This window comes from Anopheles moucheti, chromosome X (assembly GCF_943734755.1).
Source record: "Anopheles moucheti chromosome X, idAnoMoucSN_F20_07, whole genome shotgun sequence".
Taxonomy (NCBI): Eukaryota; Metazoa; Arthropoda; class Insecta; order Diptera; family Culicidae; genus Anopheles; species Anopheles moucheti.
In genome coordinates, this window is record NC_069142.1 from 4,448,390 (window position 1) to 4,467,967 (window position 19,578).

The window sequence follows — 19,578 nt, forward strand, 5'->3', positions numbered from 1 at the left end:
TTATAAATTTCTATTACTTTCGACGTCGATAATGGGATAATGGGAAACCCGTAAGAATTAACGACAAAAAAAATTAAAAAGAGTGTATATAGTTACCAAAACTAAGTGGTTTCTATTCGCAAAAGTGATACATCACTGATAAACGGAAGATGGAAATCAGGATTGACTTTCTACGTACTGGCAATGACATGGAATTTATTATAAAATAGGCATTAGCTACAAGTACTGGACAACGAACAACATATTGACTAGAGGGAAGAGAAACAAACGCTAAACTACTTTGATTTCGACAAACTGCTACACATATCTAATCGCGCTAAACGTTACGGCTTACAATTAAGGCTAACAATTTAGACTAACACATTTGAGACTAACAATTGAGCACAATCGAAACGTGAAAATGATATTACCATCGAAAAGTTTCATTATTTTCCTTTAATCGTATAGAATGTTTACAAAAAATGTAGCACGTAGGTTTTGTTTTTGGTAAGAAAATTTTGCCCCCGTCCTTTACTCGTTCGCTTAAATTGTCACTAACCGATTTGCATTACACTAAGGCACATGGAACTCGTGTTTGTTTTATAAAGGCGTCAATGTACAAAGTGCTATGCGGCATATTGTGCACGAAACAGCTTGCACATTAGCCGCATCCACCCGGTGAAGCTGTACAAAGAAGGTAGCAAAACAGGCAGAGTAGTGTTTAAAGTTTGAGCATCGTGTACTGGTGAGCATCGTTTTGCCTACACAACCTAGCTTAAGCGCACCGCATACTTGCTGTTCCAATCGCGCTCGAACACGGACTGTAGCTCCTGTATGATCGTACCGTTGGTATCGAACGACGAAATGACCATGCCGATGCCGGCCGTATCGATAAAATAATCGCCGGACCAGTTCGAGGTACCGATGTACGCCGTATTGTCCGTCACCATGTACTTGTTGTGATTTACGCGCCCGAACGGGATCTTCCTTTGATCGTCCGACGCGGGCACAATGAACCGGCGTATCTGTATGTCCACACCGTTCAGCGCGTTCGACAGTGCCTCGAGCGAATGGAGAAAATATTCTTCCGACGGTCGCGAATGGTCCCAGAGCGAGATGAGCAGACGTAACGATATCTTGCGCTCGATAGCCGCTTTACGCAGCGCATCATCAATGTGCGGCCAGTAGCTGTTTGGGGATAAGCAGGGGTAATACACCCCGGGGGGGCACTGTGTTACCATCTTGTGCTCGATTGTTTTTACGCGCCTCCACCGTACGTATACTTACTGAGTTATGCGCGTGTAAAGCGTTAATGGAAAGTAATCCATTACTGATATGTGTACGAAACGGTTTGCCTTATTGATAACGTCTATTATTGCAAACAGATCGTCTGTTCGCCCCGCTGGTGACATCATTGGTGGGGAGCTCTAAAAGAACATACAGACGGTGTGGATTTAATGAAAGATAGCAACTTAATTAGGGCAATTTACTTCCACACTTAATTTAAAGATGATTCTTAAAAAAAATAAACTTAAAACTAACGAAAGCAAGGAAAAAACTTGATGCAAAAAAAATCTACGTTTGAAAAATTAAATTAAAAATCTCCAATATTTCATCTTAATGACATTAATGCCGTTTTTAAAATGTTCAAAAAGCTTACTTTTTAGTATCTATAAATCATATTCGTCTCCAATATCTGAATTTGCTACAAACTGGAGAAACGGATGCAACATTCTTCGCCGGTATAATGGATTGCTGCAGCGGACAATGATCGCAAAGTAGTTGTAACACTTAGAGAAGAATGAAACTTCAGTGTTGCAACGTCTCTTAAATTCGATATTCAACAACAAAAAACGGTTGTAACATTGAATAAATAAATGCATTGATCTTAAAACAAAATCCCAGTAATGTCCCAGTGTTTGGTCCGCTAACGCGTCTTGTCAACAATAAATTAGTCCACAATCAAATAAGCATACTAAAATATACAATAAAAATAACGTAAGTAGAATGAACGATAAAATCAAAACTTACCGAGAAGTAAGTGTCCATCGCAGTTTTCCCGTTGAATTCGACGTGTGCGGGCGCCGAATAGTTGTAGCTGGCGGTATACTCTTTCGGCCATTTCGGGGGCAACCGTGCATCGGGTGCGCCCATATCCCAGTACACGTCGAATATCTTGGCGAGATCGTGCACCAGGCAGGAACAGTTGGTGCCCAGCACGCCGAGCTCTTTCACCTGCGTTAGCGATCGCCAGTCCATGTTGGCACTGCCGAGATAGAAGTGCTGCCGGTCTATAATCCACACCTTCGTGTGCAGTACACCGCCGCCGATAAGGCGTGGAAAATCGACCGACCGTACCAAGGCAGCACCCTGCTTTGCTAGCAGATCCGTGTCCAGGTTGGGTGAGGCGGTCGTCGGTGCACTTTGGGCGATCTTCACTTGCAGCTTCCGTACGGTGCCAGCTTCGAACAGTTTGCGAAATATCATCTCACCTTCCCGGGCGGAGGAGTGATTATAAACGTCCGCCCCTTTCAGCGTCCAGTAGAACGACCCAATCTCGATTGTGCCCTGTGCCAGCTCGAGTAGCGTCATCCAGGCCTGGAAGGTTGTTCGGAAGGATGGACTGTCGTCGGGATATGTCATACCCTCTGGTATGCTTTCCACCAGCTCGATCGAACATTTCTCCGCGCAGACCGGTTGCCCAAACCGGCCAATACCGGCCCGGGCGGGTTCGTCCCCGGCCCGATCGCTATGATCCATCAAGGGCAGCAGCACCACCAGCACAATCAGCACTAAAATGATCGATATCGGTATGCAGGAGGACCATCCGTTCTGGCTCCAGCGGTTGTCCCGATATTCCGAACGCAGCGCCTTGCTTTGATCCCACAGCTCAAAGTCATCCTCGGGGCCGTTCACCGACGTTGCCTCATACCCGGTTCCACCTTTCACCGCTTCCGACTCTTTGTCCATTGCCGGACTTTGGCTGCGGCCCATCGCAAGCTGCAATTTCATGGTTTTCTCTTCACTAGAAACGCGCTAGTAAAAGCACTGCCAACCGTACGGAAGTTTTGGCTACAAAAGGTAACCACATTGGCCCACAAAACAGTTGGCAGGGTGAAAAAGCTAGAAACACACAAAGGTTGATAGTAGCTGTTGTTGATAGAGAGGCGTTTTTTTTTTATTTGGTTATGGTTTGCACAGCTGGCACACTTTTAACTTATTCACCAAATTCGCAAATGACACAGGCAACACAAAGGACACTGTGGCGGCGACCTTGGCGAGACCTAATCCTTACCCGCAGCTCAGTTCACATGAATTATTCCTGTTTGCTAGTAAAGTTTTCAACACCACATATGCGTGGCGTCCTTGTTAATTCAGCACGGAAAACACGGACTAAATTTCTTCACCTTTCGTCGCTTGGCTTTTGTTTTGGACCGGAGCAGAACTGTCAAATGAGAAATCGTTCGTCGTATTTCGACACCCGAACGACAGCGATTCACTCGAAATTCATTTTACCGATCATGTACCTCTTTTTTGTTCCGTTTGAACAATGAACATTCCACGAATGTGATTATTGATCGATATTTCTTTAAACGCCGTTAGTATACGCTACTAGCAAAACTCTTATATCATGTTTTAACAGCAATTTGAAACATCTTCGTCTTGACATAACCCAAACGACAAAGTGCTCGACTGAGGGTGAATTTCGAGTGGAATTCATGGCTTCACAAGCGCCTTCACAACGGCTTCATAGCAGAAATTGTGAAGAAGTTTTTGAGAGTGTGTGCGTGAGGTTCATCCTGTCTCGAGAGCGTTTATCCCAAGTAACAAATATTTTCTTTCCCAATTAACTGTTCGTTGACGTTTGCCAACGATACAATAACACAAACAAATTGTTTTTTTTTTATTTTATTCACATATAAGTAAGCAACAAATTGGATTTGATGTTTAAAAATTTGCCACATTAACCCAAATCACCCAAATTTGGCTGATGCTCAGTGAAAATTGCCTTCACCGATGGTGACATGCGCTAACCTTTGCTACCTTAGCAGGAGCGAAGACTCGCGTCGTATGTTCAGCATGTTCGTATGAACTCCACTGGCGTTATTCCTTCAGGCCTATGGAACTACTTTGTAGCACTTGCAAGTAAAATCCAAACCATTTATCCACTTGGGCACTTCAAAAACACACAAAACTTTACGTGTCTCCAACACGATCCGTCGTCGTCAACACACAGACAACACTAGGCTGTCATGACAGCCCCATCTCGACACAGCTGGCCACGCACACACCCTCATATTCGGGTGGGTCGAGCAAATTTCATGCAGATTTTTACAGAGGAGCTCATAAAATTCATCCTTCGATGAACGAATTGTCGTTTGGGAAGTTACAGTTGGTGTAAACAATGTTCAAAATGAATGAATTTGTTCAGTCTTTTCAGCTGATTCTTGTTCGATTGTAGTTCATCGAAAGTATTCATCCGGCTGACTCTTAACGAAAAAACGGAATCGAATGTCTCAACGCGTTCGGTAGAAAGGTAGGTCAATACAAACTTCTGGGCGACTATATGAAAAAAAAAATACAAAAAATTGAGGTTATTCGATGCTTGAAACGCACGCACACTACTGCACGCATGTTTTCTGCGTCGTTATTTTAGGTTATTTTTACAAAATACCACCTCTGCTGCCTTTACATTATTCAAGAGTAGGAAATATATGCATGGTAGGTAAAAGTGGAAGTCAAACACCAGTGTAACCTTTGTTACCATCGAGGGTTCTGTAGGCCAATGCTGGTGCTAGCGTGGGCTATTGGTAACTTGGAGGTGGAATATACAGGAGAATGCAGAGATATAAACCACACAACGATTGCTCGAACAGAAACAATTATGATGTCGGAATTCTTTGATTCTTGTTTCTGATTCTTTCCAATAACCTGAAGATTAATCGTAGATATATATTTCCATAGTTTATTTTTCTCTTTTCCATCCCAACGTCTCGTATACTTTAGTTCAGTACTTGGATGCCTAGGCGTCTCAACTTAACACCGGCAGATTCCAGACAACATTACCCAACAGGCAGCCGGTAACGAGCAATGGGAACCGTGGGCTAAACTGACTGCTAATGACAACGTGCGGGTGGCACGACTTGTACTGTAGCTCCCGCAGGATCTCCGGTGCGCTACCGTTACTAACGTACTGCCGAGCGTACTGCATCTCATTGCAGTGCTCATTAAACGCTAGCAACCGCACGCCGTAATCATCATGCGGCGAACATATGACCCTCCCGTCTGGTGAAAAGCACGCCTCCCGCATATAACCCTCCACCTTGTTCGATTCTTGGATGTAGTAGAGCAGCCGGGTACCGTCGGCTGGCACGTGTTTGGCCGTACGTTTTCTCGCCACGTTCGTTTCCGGTGGCCACACAGCCTTCTCGTTGCTGATGGTGGTGGGTACATCGCCTCCATCCCCATTGGTTCCGTTTGGCGGCAGTCTTAAGTGTGGTGTATGTGCGAGGTTTAGACACGACGCGCCCGAATGGCTCGGAAAAACGCTGCAAAAAAGAGTATACCGTTAGATGTTGTCGGTTTTGTAGCTGTTGTGCATTAGCTACGCACTTGTTGATCACATTCCGCTGCATAGTGCTGCTATTGCACCATGTCGATTCGCTCAGAATAATTCCGTTGATTTGTTGCTTCTTTTCATCCACAAAACCGCTGTGAGTATCCTCCTCCTGATCGTGATCCTGATCCTGCTTCTGTTCTGTCTCCGTTTGCTCTTCCTCTTCCGGGTGTAGGTTCTCTTGATCCGTGTGAGTGTCGTCGTCTTCTTCATCCCAGCTTTGTATATCATGTACAACGGACCACTGCAATTGCATAGACCATTCACTTATTATTCTACTTCTCCTTTAACCTAACTCTCCTGTATCCCGGACGTAAGTGTTACTTACCTCGGTTTTTTCGTCGTAGGAAAGATTTCTACTAAGAGCGCACCAGCCTTGAGGATGTATCTTAAAAAAGCATTCCATTATAGATAGATATGTGCAAGTGTGAAGAATTATTTAAAAAATGCTTGAAGTATAACCACAACTCTCAAAAAGATATCCGTAACTTCAAATACAACACGTTGTACCTATTCCTTACTTTTTGAACCAGCTCGTTCAACCGTAAGTTGCATACATACCGTCAATCCGCTAATCATTTCCGCATCGTCCCCGGGTGGAAAGTCGCTCACGAACTCAATGCGATTTCTCTTTCTGCTGTGGCAGACCGCCGGAGTCTTGCGGGAAGCGCACGGGAACCGTTGCCTACGCATCAGATTCAGTCGGTGAATGTTTGGCTGACGAAATGAGTGCAAAAGACATCGGTATGTGGTAACAGTCGAGCCTACTTCCCTTTGCAACACGCACAACAACTTCAGAAGAGAAAAACACAGGTCCCAACTTACGCGAAAGTCGACGAGATCGCCGGCAAAGCTGGGAAGGTGTAGATCGTGTACAAGCATTAAGTAACCGCTGCTCGTGCAGAGCACTAGGCGCGTTTCATCCGGTGCCAACCGACACCGCATCAGTCCCGGCATGTAGAGCAACCGCTGGTACGTACAGCCCTGCTCCGTGCTGTTGTTTAACTCCCAGCCGTACACTAAACCGTCCAGTCCGGACGAGATGAGAATGCCGGCCTGTTTCGCGTACTCGATGTTTTTCACCCACCCGCTGTGGCCGTTTAGTGTGCGCAGCTTCGTGGACAGGTTACGCGAATCCCACAGTGCGACCGTCGTGTCATCCGAGCAGCTGGCAAAGGTACGATTGTCGACGAATCTAGAGCGTTTGTGAAGCAAATAAACGTGAGAAAGTCTGATGCATTTGCTGCACGGGGGTTGACAACAAGCTGCTGTTACTACATACCTGATGCAATTAACGCTTCCATCGTGAGCGTTGTCGACAGCACACACCTGCTTTTCTGTGAGCGGATCGAACAATACGATGGATTTATGTTCACATGCAGCAGCCAGCACCGTTCTGGAAGAAGTAAATAAAGAGTATGGCATTAGTAACACAACTGTTAACTATTTCTTTAACTTATGATAGAAAGGGACATCAGCGGATATGACATCAGCTTACGGCGAGGAGGTTGACATCCGAAGGAGTCATTCCCGAGGATCGACTCTTGTATACTCAATTATCACAGTCAGCAGCATCTACCTCGTCGAATTCGTTAAAGTGACAACTGACCCAGGTGTTAACTTCCACGACGACTTCCATATCTCCCAGGTGTTAACTAACCACGCACTCTACGGCGTATACCTCAACACCAGGGGATTTATCAATAGACCATTCTGTCCTGAATTTTCCGGTGTCTTCCAGGCGTGTCAGCGATTCTTCATCACAATACACCGCACACTCTAGCAATAAAGCCTGGCAAGTAGCACATATGTTTGATTTGTCGTCTCACTACCAGTCTGCAGTGGAGGAACGCCATTCTTCCGCATGAGTTGCTTTTGCTAATCACTCAGCTGGATACCAGACGTGCAGATCAACCTGTCAGTGGAAACTGGTTAGGTTTAAAGAGCTACCTCCTCGTTGAAGTTGATTCCTGTCCAGGGAAAACCAGGAAGAAAAGAGTCGAAGGTACGGCTAGGGTTTATCGAGCAGAAATCTCACATTCACCAAGATCTCTTGGTAAGATACGGCAAAAGAGAATTATGTTGATTTGTTGCAGTACCTGATTGACAATGTTTTTTTTTTTTGGTATGAATTCAAAGTACATGATATCAATTCCATGGAAAAATCATTCAATTCTCCAACCCACCAAACTCCTCCGTGTTACTTCTTCTGTTTTTGTTGGTGGCACTCCTCCCTTTAGGGCTTAAATTAAACACCTTATGTATTATTTAACCACATCAATTCGTATGCGAAGCGGTTCGTGCATAAATATGGTGTTGCGCTTCCCCCCTGTGGCGCGGTATCAGCTCCAATCAACATCTGTCCGATCAGCTATCGGCAAACTCGGAAGTGATTCACGGCAAGCGGGTATGTTTGCAGCAAAGCCACTACAAGCAGCAAAAACAAAACGGCTAGCTGCTGCACGGCGACGCTGTCTGGAGGTCCCGAGCCCTGCGCAAACCGTGCTGCGGGTTATGGTCAGGGTCGTAGTAATGCATGAAGAAGCACGCCTTGAAGAAAAATCAAAGGTGGTATAACCGCACAACAAAGCGGTTTTTGCGAATCGTATCGCGATGGGCAGACGGCCGACAGACGGCTCATTTTATCATCTGCATGATGTGTCTGGAGGTAGCGGCGCAGGTATCGAACTATCGAGCTGCGATTGCGCTAGAGGTTAGATTGTTGAACAAATTAAATGTTACATGATGTTGCAAACATGGTGCCAAAGCGCGAACCATTGTACTGTACGAACTCCATGTCTGCCGGTGGTGGCTTTACGTTATCTACCAAAACCTAGGTAAAAGGAAGGTGTTGATGTTGGAACACGGTTTGGTTTTACCTTCCTTCAAAACTCGTTTGGGTAGCCGCCGTGCCGACCCGAAGGCCGAACCGTCAATATACCTGGCCGTTGCTCAATCCCAGGAAATTTAACACTGTTAAGGTCAGGCTAGATGGTCCGACTATCACATCACCCTTTGCTTGCTGCAAGATACAGAAACTCAGTGTCTGCACAGATGTAGTGCCGTCTTGAAAGATTGAAATTCGACCCTCTTGGTGTAACTGGTTTGCCGCAAAAACAACGAAAATAAAAAACCCCACCAAAGCCACTTACTAACTAGATTAACTCGTTATTCGGTACGTTAATGGGTACCTTTTCTGGATGATTCACCCCAGCAGTACTCGGTGGCGGAAGTTACATAGGCGGGAAAAACCCTCAACGACAAGGCGACATCTTCGGAACTGATCCGTTTTTGGGTATTAAATTGATTGATATAACACTTAATGGTGGAGTTAAAAAACAAAAACTGGTTTACAGTACTGATTGCCACCAATAAAACCGTCCAAAGAAGACAAAAAAAAAACAACCGCACCATTCAAAAGACACATCAGCGAGACTCCCCCTCCCCAACCATAAATGCGCCGCTATCGCTATGCCCACGGTGAAGTTCGGTAAGACGGTGTCTTTATTTTGTTTGAACGGGGGGAGGGAGTTTTATTTGTCTCAGCGCAGCGTATGCGGATACGAGCTTAAGATTATTGTCTCCGTGGCTAATTCGCACAAAACCGGCGTATCAACACCGGTTGGCAGTGGTGAAAACGCGGAAGCCGGATATTATGGTTGGATCTGCCACCGGAACGGAACAACGGTCGACTAACCTCGCTTCCATGCAAACCCGAAAAAGAACGGCCATAAACTTCACCTCCTCCACCAAAGAAAAATACAAGAAAAAAAAAAGCGAATGTTGCTGCAGAATGTGCGCTAGGGGCGCTGCAGGGGGTGGGGTGTTCTACCTCCCCACAATTGCGCAAAAAAAAAAAAAAATCTCCCCGATCTAATGGAAATCGATCAATCAATTACGCCCGGAAGTTGATGTAGGGTGGTGAAGAAAATGCGAACACCCGTTTTGAGACGCCACCAATACACCACGGTGACGCCGCCTGACATTCTTCATCTTTGGTGGGGAGAGAGGTTCCTTCCGTTAATAAATATTGTGTAATAACAATAGTAATACAAAAAAAAACATCACAATACGAAGAACCAACAACACATACACACACGAAAAAAGTGTCGCTGAAGGTGCGATCATGCGATCAAACCAGAAGCAAATTTTCGAAGGACGTCCGGGAGTTCAACAAGCTTTTTTACCGAAAAGCGGAGGCCGCCGTTTAAGGTGACGTATATTGCTGACGTGTTGCGTAATGGGGTGGGCTTAATGAGCCCAACAGTTGGGCACGGTCCCAAACAACCTGCACCTGAAAGGATAGCCAATGTACCAGTCTAGTGTTGAGTGTCTCTGGTTCGGATCCATGAAGCACTGATTCAGATTTCATTAATCTGCATGAATGTTTCAACTGGACGAATGAATCTGAATCTTTGTTTTAAAGATTAATGACTCCTCAAAGATTAATTAATCATCCAAGATGTATGTGGCCTGCAAGAAGCACGCCTGATATCATACACATTCAGTTTCATTAATCTCATTTAGATTGTTTCGAAGGATTCGTGAAGCATCTTAGATTTATGACCTCCGAGCAGCTCACTTAAGATTCATATAAATGACTCCCCTGAAAAGATTCCTGATCCACAACACTAGTAGATACACAATACCCAAGCGAACAAAAGTTCGAGATGTACTTACCCATCGGGAGAAAATTCCAGGTTGCAAATAGCGCCACGGTCCTGCCCGCACCGGTGCGGCCGGGACAGTTCATCCGGCAGCAGCTTCGGCTGCAGCGACCGGAAGATGGTACGGTGGATCATGTCGGTGTCGCCAATGCGCGGTGGCAGACCCCGCTCCCGCCTGCGGTACCATTCGTGCAGCGACATGCTTTCAATGTCACGGGTATACACTTAAGGGCGGCACGCCACAAACGCATGTGGACGCTTGTTATAGCGCGTGAAGGGACGACGACCGCTTCCGTCCGCGTGGGTGCAAGGCTGTAGATATTAAGCTAAAAAATAAAACAATATTCCAGCTAATTTGATTGCAATGTGATACGGAAATACACGGGCCTGTTTAGTTTTTGTATGCTAATGAAAATGAATTTTAAATAAAGTATTTCCTCTTCCGAGATCTCGTACGGGAGGGCTATCTCTCTATCTCTCCTCAATGTCAGAATTGGGCAGTTATTTATTTTGTTTTTGGTTTCAGTCGGTTGATTGATGGATTGATGGTGGCAATGAGGTTGATTCTAACTGTCTGTACGGCTGTGGTGCATAATCTGACACTTTTTCGGGTCAAACATCACCGATAGATCGCCATGCCGTACACGGATATGTCGCAAACACGCGCTGAACACTGAACTTGAAATGAACCCGTCCCCGTCGCAAGGTGTGTAATTAATCACCAACACATGTACCGGGGCTCGATCGGATAAACGCAAAACAGCACGACAACAACAACAAAAAACGCTCATTTGACCCAAATTCCTGCGTACGTGAACGGCAAGGGCACAACCGATCTACCCAGCCCGAATCCCCCCACAAACAGCACACGTTGCTGGTCCTAAGGCAAATCCGTTCTACGTTACACTGCAACGATGCATCTGTGGCAGGACCACACGGTATCAGCAGGCTAGAAATGACGTTATCTTCCAAAACGTATACACAACGCAGCACACAATACCGGCAAAATCCCACCGGTGCAGTAGCCAACCGATTCCCATTCACTTTGCACAAGTTCCTTACAGTACATCTCATGCGTGGCGTGACGACAAACATGAAACTTTTGCACAAGCAGGAAACCACCATTTAACCTTTTTTTTATGAAAGAATCTGTTCTGCAGAATCGCGGCTTCACACAGCAAGCAAACAAGATCAACAGATCAGCGAAACTTCGACAAGACGGCGAACATAATCAGTGGTACCGCGCGCCCACACGGTGCGAACGTAAGAAGAACGTCTGTACTGTACTGCCGCTCACCGTACAATGCAAAAAAAACCCGCCTCGTAGCGTTACCGTACGGCAGTTTCGTAGCGTTACGCACTGTTGGGTCAGTCGTGCACGCCGCACTGATACTGTGTGCGGTGGCACCAGCACCCGGGACCGCGTTTTGGCTTTTGGGAAAGGGAAATCCCACCACATAAGCCATGCTGCTGAAGAGCGAAGCTGGGCCGCTTACTGATGATTTACCAACACAGTGACGGCGGGTTGCATGGTTAGTGCCTGCAAGCTGGTACGGTCTTTACAGATGATCGTGCGGTACGATGTGGTAAAACGGTTGCGTGGATATATGAGTGTTGCTTTAGTTTGCGGGGCCATGCTGTGCGGGTGGCGGATATAAGACACAGGCCGATAATGTAATCAATCATCTGCTGGTTTCGGTAGTAGGGACATGTTAGCAGCAACAGGTGTCATGGCTATCTTGAATTTGTTTGGAGCCATTCTATGGGGCTCACAGTACGATCGTGCTAATGGAAGATGTATGCCCTCTTTGGCAAGAATACGATTTCGTACGACATTCAAAGACATATCGGAGAAGTCTGGTGATAGAGGATGTCTATGTTCTCATCATTTTCTAAAATCTCTCAACTCTGAAGTCTGAAGAAACTCTGATGTTTTGTATTAGGCAAATTGCACAATGGACCAGCCTTCCTGGTTATTGCCGGATCTAGAGAATAGCCTAGTGAATTTAAAAGTTTACTTTCAGACTTCAAACACTTGGACAGGTGGAGTTCAGCATCTAAAAGAAGCATTACATAAATAATACTGATCATGTGATGAAGAGCGTGCCAATACGTGTAATTCGCATGAAACTTACCTAATAAGTTGTTTAAATAATCCATCGAATTTGATTTGTTGAATGTAGCCAATCGTGAAAACGCGTTGATCGTCAACTGAGTCTCGCATCAATTTAATTCTGCTGTAAGAAAGACAAATAGCTATTAGTGTTTAAATAATACTTGTATGGTTTTTACAAAGTAGTAAGTAGTCTGTATTGCAATCATTACCAGATCATTGTACTGTCCAAAAGTAGGTTGTTGTACTGCTTGCTATACGTTCAGCTGCTGCAATTCATCTCTTTAGAATTTAAAATAATCTTACTATTTCCAAATTTACTGCCTTATTGCAAGCGCGTTTCAGATGCATAAAGAGACGGAATGTTTTCTAGCAGCGGGCGAATATTGATATTATACATATATTTTTTTTTGTTTTGTTTTCAGCTGTGTCTATCAACGAGTTGTTCAGTGTCAGACTATTTTACTATTCTAGTTGTGTGTAACAATTTATTGAATTGTTATGGTTTTATACAAGCAACCCGTTCGCTATCGCGAAAGAAAAATTAAAGATATTAAACTACGATTATGCGTCATTGTAATGACAAATGATCATCAATTAGCCTGACTAAATATTAAATAATATGCGTTATAGGATGGCTTTGTTACAGTTCAGCTTTTCAGTGGCTTTAAGAAAAAGCCCAACTGGGTTCCCTCCGCACTTAAATCCATTTCGATAGTGACGTCGCCGCCAGTATTTGCTTTGCGCACCACAAATTGCAGCTTGCCGCCCCGGGCATTTTGAATCATAGCTTGAATTTGACTCAGTGCTTTGAAGTTCAGCGACGTTAATGTTCCAATCTGTAAAATCTTGTCCTGGATTGATATGCCCTGCAAACGGGATGATGTAAGTTAACATTAGCACAATCAGACAATCGCGCTCGCTGAAACTTTAATGAAAGCAGCAGCATTCGCTATAACTTGCTAAAACAGTGTTAACTACAAAACATTACACAAAGGACGACAGAAAATTAGTAAATTACTTACCATACGATCTGCTAGCTTGCCTGGTTCTACCCGCTCCACTAAGACGAACGGTTCCAACGGTGGCTTTGTCACATTCACCTTACCACCATCATCCACCTCCATCGGTTGCACTGGGTGTTCATCTGGCACGATGGATGGTGCTGTATTTCGTTTCTGTTCGAATATTAAGCCCATTTCTTTTTCGATCGTTGTCATCAATGTTTGTCGGTCGTTCTGCAGGCAAATGATTGCATGACGCGCTTTCCGCACGGCACAAACATCGATTTCATTTCGTGGATATCCTTCATCGTCTATCAGCGGTTCGTGCATCCCAATATTGTTCTGCAATTCACAAAAGAAACATAGTGTTCACAGCTTGCGCTTTCCTCCAATTGCTCGCACAACCCATGCTGTTTGTACGTACCTCTCTCAGCACCATGCCGTGTAGTTCGATCGACGCATCTAGGCGGGCCTTTCGCTTCGTAAGAGCATCCAAAGTTTCAAGCGACATTTTGCATCGAATTTCGCTTTAATGCGTCCCGATACACTTCGTGGTTGCCGCGATATAGAACGTTAAACGTCTTTCATGATTCAACAGCTTACCTTTGTTTTCATTCGCGTACTGTGTCACCGGTCACATTTGACGTTTCTCGTCCTGACTGTCAAGCGTGGCGCAAACCCGATTTTTCGTGCTGCGTTCAAATGGAGGGCCACAGAAAATACCGTACAAAATGCTGCAAGTATCCCGATTGTCGGGGAATGTTACTTGCACCAATGTATCATTACGTAAAATGCGGCGGAATAAGCTTCAGATGAGCATTTTCTTCAATTCTTCGAGTTTTAACGATACGACACAATAATCCATTGGGTCTTTCTAAATTGATACTTACATACCACAAAACCTCTCAAGACGTGGGCCGACAAAAAAACACTGCAGATGAGCGAAAGAACACTCTACGCGTTCCCCGAATCGACAGCTTACTTTAGTGTCGATGTGTGGCGACGCTGCGTGGCGTGACGAAATGGCGAAGCTGAAGATGGCGATTCTTCTACAACTGACACGTGCGGAATCATTGTGCTTTATTGCTCTCTCCAACAAACAATCCAAGCAGCTAAAGCGAGCAGGCATGACAATTTTTCTGGAAGTAACACATTCGCGCCAATTTGAGCCACATGTTCGGATAGACGCTGCGATATGGAACATGCTTTCTATGGAAAATGCTGCAACAATATTTCACACGACGCATCTGAATGATTTTAATAACAAAAATACCACACATAGCCTGGGAATCAGCATTGAAATATGATGTATTTATACTTTTAAGGAACTTTCAATCACCTTATGAATAGGAACATTTACTTTTGTACATAACTAATGGAAACGTGAGAATAGTTCTACGATTATGGCACTTTTCAGTCCTCCGCATACCTTTCCACCTCCACCTCCATTTGATGTGCGTAGATATCAATTCCAATGTTGTCGATCAGCTCTGTGATTGTTTCCCACTGTTCCATGTAGCGCAGATATTCCAGGCGAGCATTGCGCACAAACTTCATGTCGATGCCCTGGTGCACTGTATCGACATTAATTATCAGCGGTGAGTCTATTTGAATGTTCCACTGTACACAACATAAATGAGAAGAATGTCACACAATGTATATTGTTCGAACAGTACACACTTAAACGTCCTTCCAATACTAACGGCATGTAACAGCAACTGTAGGCTTCTAATATTACTTTCCAAGAAAGTCTTCTCGATTACTAACAAGTACATTACAATCTGCTCCATTTTTACAGGTATGATTATTACACTTTGCGGATGCGCGAGGACAGTGCCGTGAGTTGCTTTCACTTTTAGAAGTATTCGACAAATGACGCTTCGCTGCAAAATTTCCATTTGTCAAATTTTGGAAAGAAATATTCCAGTCACTCATACCCACACTAATGTATGCCTTTAACTACGAGTGATGGAGGGACGTTTTACTGCAAATTTTCCATTCGTTAAGTTTTGGAAAGAAATATTCCAGTCACTCATACCCACACTAATGTATGCCTTTAACTACGAGTGATGGAGGGACGTTTTACTGCAAATTTTCCATTCGTTAAGTTTTGGAAAGAAATATTCCAGTCACTCATACCCACACTAATGTATGCCTTCAGCTACGGGTGATGAATAGACGCTTCGCTGCAGGCACTTTTCATGGGAAACCATGAGCGCGAGCGACTTTGCAGGTCTTGAGATAGTGTTTGTGATTGAAAGGATGCATGGCGGATAAGCGATCCCCAGCCTTTAAATTTGTAATAGCGCCAGCTGCTAGTCGTAATCCGTACTACAAGCAGGATCGTTATTTGGATTACCCACGGGCTACAACGAATAAGTGAATTAACGACTTCAAACACACGGTAAGTTTGGAGTGATTTGAGGGTAAATTATTGTGATTTGGACAGCCAGAAGGTTTACTGAGAACGAAATTAGACGCAAAATGTCATTTTTGATATCATTCATCGGGATTATCCGTGTTATAAATATAACCGAACAGTCAACTCTTGACATTGTTGGACAATGGGTAATGCAGGGTTTATTTTTGTTTTTTATTTGTCAAATTGTATTTTTCTAATTAAATTGCTTTTTTTAGTATGTGCAGAAATTTTTATTAAAACGTATTTACTTCCTTTATTAACATTAAAAAACTCATGTACAAACTAAAGGAAGGATCAAAAGTTAAGTCAACAAAAAGAATGATGTGACCGATGTGCACATACGATGCCAGGCTTGAGGTAGCGACCACCAGAGGGAAGCACACGTAAGATTTGTTTAAAATCTCAAGCACCAACTGAAAAGTGATTTTTGTTTTGACAGCAACTGTTTGCAACAAGCGTTTCTGCGTTCAACACGGTGCCAAGGGCTTCTCTTCTGCAAATAGGTGTATGAAAGCATTCAATATTTTCGAGTGGAAGTGTTTTCTGGTTGTAAAAGTACAATTTGAATCACCGACTGTAACCCCAGCCCAGCCAAATGATGTACGATCAGCAGATCGATGAAAGGGGCTATCTGTTGTACCGTAATCGCTACAATGGTAAAACGGAGCAAGACAACCCGAACCTGCTGTTTATCTTGCTGACTATAAATGAAAAGTATGCCGGTTCCCGCTACAGCACATACCGTTGTGCTGGCAAACTGCACGCACTCCAGAAAGCACTGTACAGTGAGTATGCATGCCTGCCGATGCTGAGGGATTGTTAATACGATTTCAATTTTCTGTGTCCCCGCAGCATCGTACATTCCGTTCGAGATGGTCCACTCGATTCTAAACCGTCATCAGCTGCACCTGATCGATAGTGCACCGTCCATCAAACCGTCCCAGCTTACGAGCGTCGTGCATGACATTTATTTCGCCGCCACCCGGATGGGCTACTTTGACGAACTAACGGCATGCCCGAACCTGGACGCGGTCAGTGCGATATTGGCCAGCTTTTTCTGGGCCGTGTTCGATCCAAAGCGCAGCACACCGGTGTCAGTGCTGGAGCTGCGCCAAACGTTTCTACTGCTGTGTGACCATACAAGCCACGCGCAACTCGTTTGGGAACACTTTCGTCTCACCAGTGACCACAATCTGTGCGTGTCACGGCACCGTTTTGAAGCGATGCTTACTGTGTTATCGAAGGTGCTAACCTTTCTCGGTGAACCGGATCATCTGCGACCGTCGATGGTGCAGCAGATTACCGGTGAATGTTTTGCCAACTATCCGGGGTTGGTCGGGTTAACTGAGTATCAGTTTTCCTGCCTATGGAAACTATCATCACTGTTTTCGTACTACGGTAACGTGGTATCGCTTTGCAAACGGCTCCGTGATACTGAACACACCACACACGGTATGCTGTGCACCGGGTGCCGGAATACGATTCGTGGGTTACGCTTCAAATGTCAGCGCTGCCGGCACGTATCCCTCTGCATTGAATGCTTCACAACCGGTTACAGCAACAAGCGACATAATATGGCGCACAAGATGTATGAAATTAGCGGCAGCGATACGGATGATGGTTCGCGATGTAGTGCATGGGTTGCGAAATTGTGGCGCTGGTTAAAGGCGAACGACAATCCTGCCGCTAACACGGGCGTTACCGCAACATCACCCTCCACCTATGAAAATTTGGAAGCAAAACTGCTCGATACGAAAGCGGTTGATTTGATGCAAGGCGAAGAAGTATGCGTGGTGGAGGAACACGACGGTGACGGCGAACGTAAGAACACACAGCGAAGAGAATCGATCGTTAACAGTACGCTAAAGCGCAACATGAGTCTGTTTAGTAGCGTCGAATACGGTGTGTTTAACAATAAGCAGCAAAAGAATTTGCTAGCCAGGCTGGCAGCGCTGGTAGAAACGCTCGAGGAACAACACGAAGCCACCCGCAAGCGGATGGTGGATTGTTGGCAAGGATTGACGGACGAACAGCGCCAACCGGCTGGTGGCATGCACACACTGTTGGACTGTTTCGTGGGACAAATCGCGGAAGGATTGACACAGCTGAAAGATATCGGAACACAGCTCGGACAAGGTTTGCCACAGTGTTCGAGCACACCGTACCGTCAGACAGCACTTACATCCGATTGCTCAAGCGACGCTGCCACAAGAGAAAGTACGATTCGGAGGATCCTTTTTATAGGGGATTTAAGCAGTCATTTGCTCACGTCTGTTTTGTTGGTTTTCATTTTTATAGAAACGGTGGGACGTTCGCGTATAATGGAAAAGACGGAGCTGTCTGTGCGTGACATTAGCACCTGGTTCCACATCGAGTTGGACTGTGGTCAGCAGACGGGCGAAACAGACGCGAAGGACGGCAACCCACAGCCTGAAATTACCGAAGAACGGACGATCAAAAGGGATGAACTGTCGTGCCGCATGGATCGATTAAAAATGGACACCCAGATGGTAAATTTTCGCGATCTGCTGTTGAAGGTACGTGAGATTGTGGAAGATTCGTACAGCGATAATACGGAGCTGGCCCGTTCCACACAGCAGATCGAGAAAGCGCTGGATCGTATCATTGCTGAAGAGGAGCTAAAGCGTGCCCAGCAACAGCAGTTACTATAGATTGTTTAAAATGCGCGTATTAATTACATCACCCATATATATATATATATTGTATCACCGTATCGCATGACATTTTTTTTCTTAACGCGGCATGTTTGGTTTACATTATTACGAGAATAAATGTAAATTTATAAAAGAATGGTACACTAACGGTCCACCATACATTCTGCCTAGCAAACCACGGATTGAAGCGACATTTTACACCATTTGTTAACGCTTAGCAGTATTCACGTTTCCGTGACGGCCACCTTCACCTCATCCAGCACCAGCTCAATCTGTTGGTCGAGTGCCAGTATGTGGCCGATGTTACAGCTTTCCGTGCCAATGAAGGTAACCAGCAGTGGCAGTTTATTCATCTGCACCACCTGGTAGCCAGTATAGATAGAGATGATGTTTCGATTTCGACCGAGGCCCAGCTTGTTCGACTGTTCCGTCGCCATCGTGAATGTGGTGTGGAACGATGGCTTCATAATCATGCCGAGAGATTTATCATCACCGACCTTCATCAGAGGTACACCGTCCCGATCGGTGATGATGATGCAGTTCAGGCCGGATACACTGTAATGTAGTTGAATGATAAAACCGCGGCTAGCGGGTCGGTTTTTGCTGAACCTGTTTCGTTCAAGTACTGTACGTACCGTTTCCGGATATTGTGGAAGAACCTCTTCACATCATCCGTCATTCTGGACCTGGTTTGTTCCAAGTGGAAGTTTTTGCCCCTTCAATTATTGGTTATTCGTAGTTTTGCTGGTCTGTAATTCTGCAATAGATTCAGTGAATGCTAATGTTTATTCTTCCTCCGCCTTTTAAACCGTCACAGATTGTTTTGATAACGATGACAGCAAAAGAGAAGGTAAGCTCATGGTACACTTCCACTCAAATCTGCCATATTGGATTTTGCATTCATCGGGTGACTGCGAAAAATCCGATGGTATTTATTTCAAACGGCAGTTTGTCGATCAACGAGTTATTATGTTTGCAGTTATTATTTGACGAATCATTCGTCAGGGTGTCTACTCTTAGAAAACGGTTATTTTAGTTCCTTAATAACAGTAACATTTTTGGTACATAGATTTAATATTCCCGTTCAAATCAACGTAATTC

At 44.8% G+C, this 19,578-nt stretch overlaps 5 protein-coding genes across 8 annotated transcripts; 1 reads left to right on the forward strand and 4 right to left on the reverse strand.

Annotated features, from left to right (window-relative positions):
- Nucleotides 1-183: 183 nt before the first annotated feature.
- Nucleotides 184-3,374, reverse strand: LOC128306954 (5'-3' exonuclease PLD3-like). Its single transcript, XM_053044635.1, has 3 exons — nt 2,011-3,374; nt 1,267-1,406; nt 184-1,167 (listed from the first exon to the last, which is right to left on the reverse strand). Exons 1-3 carry the CDS (start codon nt 2,989-2,991, stop codon nt 750-752), a joined length of 1,539 nt encoding a protein of 512 aa, XP_052900595.1. The 5' UTR covers nt 2,992-3,374; the 3' UTR covers nt 184-749.
- Nucleotides 3,375-4,944: 1,570 nt separating this feature from the next.
- Nucleotides 4,945-11,641, reverse strand: LOC128307006 (DDB1- and CUL4-associated factor 10 homolog). Of its 4 annotated transcripts, none has more exons than XM_053044707.1 (8): nt 11,561-11,641; nt 10,277-10,589; nt 6,879-6,992; nt 6,422-6,791; nt 6,158-6,313; nt 5,925-5,984; nt 5,593-5,840; nt 4,945-5,528 (listed from the first exon to the last, which is right to left on the reverse strand). In XM_053044707.1, exons 2-8 carry the CDS (start codon nt 10,462-10,464, stop codon nt 5,012-5,014), a joined length of 1,653 nt encoding a protein of 550 aa, XP_052900667.1. In that variant the 5' UTR covers nt 10,465-10,589; nt 11,561-11,641; the 3' UTR covers nt 4,945-5,011. The 4 variants fall into 4 exon arrangements, with proteins under 4 accessions (XP_052900667.1, XP_052900668.1, XP_052900669.1 ...); XM_053044708.1 differs by having other exon boundaries at nt 11,597-11,638; XM_053044709.1 differs by having other exon boundaries at nt 4,945-5,468; nt 11,394-11,636.
- Nucleotides 11,642-12,796: 1,155 nt separating this feature from the next.
- LOC128307224 (26S proteasome non-ATPase regulatory subunit 9) lies at nt 12,797-13,987 on the reverse strand. Its single transcript, XM_053044981.1, has 3 exons — nt 13,805-13,987; nt 13,402-13,722; nt 12,797-13,245 (listed from the first exon to the last, which is right to left on the reverse strand). The coding sequence occupies exons 1-3, from the start codon at nt 13,889-13,891 to the stop codon at nt 13,027-13,029; spliced, it is 627 nt and encodes a 208-aa protein (XP_052900941.1). The 5' UTR covers nt 13,892-13,987; the 3' UTR covers nt 12,797-13,026.
- A 2,392-nt stretch (nt 13,988-16,379) lies between these two features.
- Nucleotides 16,380-18,531, forward strand: LOC128307049 (uncharacterized). The gene is made up of 3 exons (XM_053044766.1): nt 16,380-16,587; nt 16,655-18,019; nt 18,101-18,531. Exons 1-3 carry the CDS (start codon nt 16,398-16,400, stop codon nt 18,472-18,474), a joined length of 1,929 nt encoding a protein of 642 aa, XP_052900726.1. The 5' UTR covers nt 16,380-16,397; the 3' UTR covers nt 18,475-18,531.
- On the reverse strand, nt 18,509-19,271 carry LOC128307051 (ragulator complex protein LAMTOR3 homolog). Its single transcript, XM_053044767.1, has 2 exons — nt 19,113-19,271; nt 18,509-19,032 (listed from the first exon to the last, which is right to left on the reverse strand). The coding sequence occupies exons 1-2, from the start codon at nt 19,154-19,156 to the stop codon at nt 18,702-18,704; spliced, it is 375 nt and encodes a 124-aa protein (XP_052900727.1). The 5' UTR covers nt 19,157-19,271; the 3' UTR covers nt 18,509-18,701.
- Between the last annotated feature and the right edge of the window lie 307 nt (nt 19,272-19,578).

Coding starts and splice junctions, on each gene's coding strand:
- LOC128306954 (XM_053044635.1), bottom strand. CDS start 2,991: ATGAAATTGCAGCTTGCGATGGGCCGCAGCCAAAGTCCGGCAATGGAC. Junction 1,407..2,010: donor CGATGGACACTTACTTCTCG/GTAAGTTTTGAT, acceptor ATGTTCTTTTAG/AGCTCCCCACCAATGATGTC. Junction 1,168..1,266: donor CTTTACACGCGCATAACTCA/GTAAGTATACGT, acceptor ATCCCCAAACAG/CTACTGGCCGCACATTGATG.
- LOC128307006 (XM_053044707.1), bottom strand. CDS start 10,464: ATGTCGCTGCACGAATGGTACCGCAGGCGGGAGCGGGGTCTGCCACCG. Junction 6,792..6,878: donor GGAAGCGTTAATTGCATCAG/GTATGTAGTAAC, acceptor CAAACGCTCTAG/ATTCGTCGACAATCGTACCT. Junction 5,985..6,157: donor AAATGATTAGCGGATTGACG/GTATGTATGCAA, acceptor TGCTTTTTTAAG/ATACATCCTCAAGGCTGGTG.
- LOC128307224 (XM_053044981.1), bottom strand. CDS start 13,891: ATGTCGCTTGAAACTTTGGATGCTCTTACGAAGCGAAAGGCCCGCCTA. Junction 13,723..13,804: donor ACGGCATGGTGCTGAGAGAG/GTACGTACAAAC, acceptor TGTGAATTGCAG/AACAATATTGGGATGCACGA. Junction 13,246..13,401: donor GCAAGCTAGCAGATCGTATG/GTAAGTAATTTA, acceptor TCCCGTTTGCAG/GGCATATCAATCCAGGACAA.
- LOC128307049 (XM_053044766.1), top strand. CDS start 16,398: ATGATGTACGATCAGCAGATCGATGAAAGGGGCTATCTGTTGTACCGT. Junction 16,588..16,654: donor ACTCCAGAAAGCACTGTACA/GTGAGTATGCAT, acceptor GTGTCCCCGCAG/CATCGTACATTCCGTTCGAG. Junction 18,020..18,100: donor CGACGCTGCCACAAGAGAAA/GTACGATTCGGA, acceptor TCATTTTTATAG/AAACGGTGGGACGTTCGCGT.
- LOC128307051 (XM_053044767.1), bottom strand. CDS start 19,156: ATGACGGATGATGTGAAGAGGTTCTTCCACAATATCCGGAAACG. Junction 19,033..19,112: donor TTCCACAATATCCGGAAACG/GTACGTACAGTA, acceptor ACTACATTACAG/TGTATCCGGCCTGAACTGCA.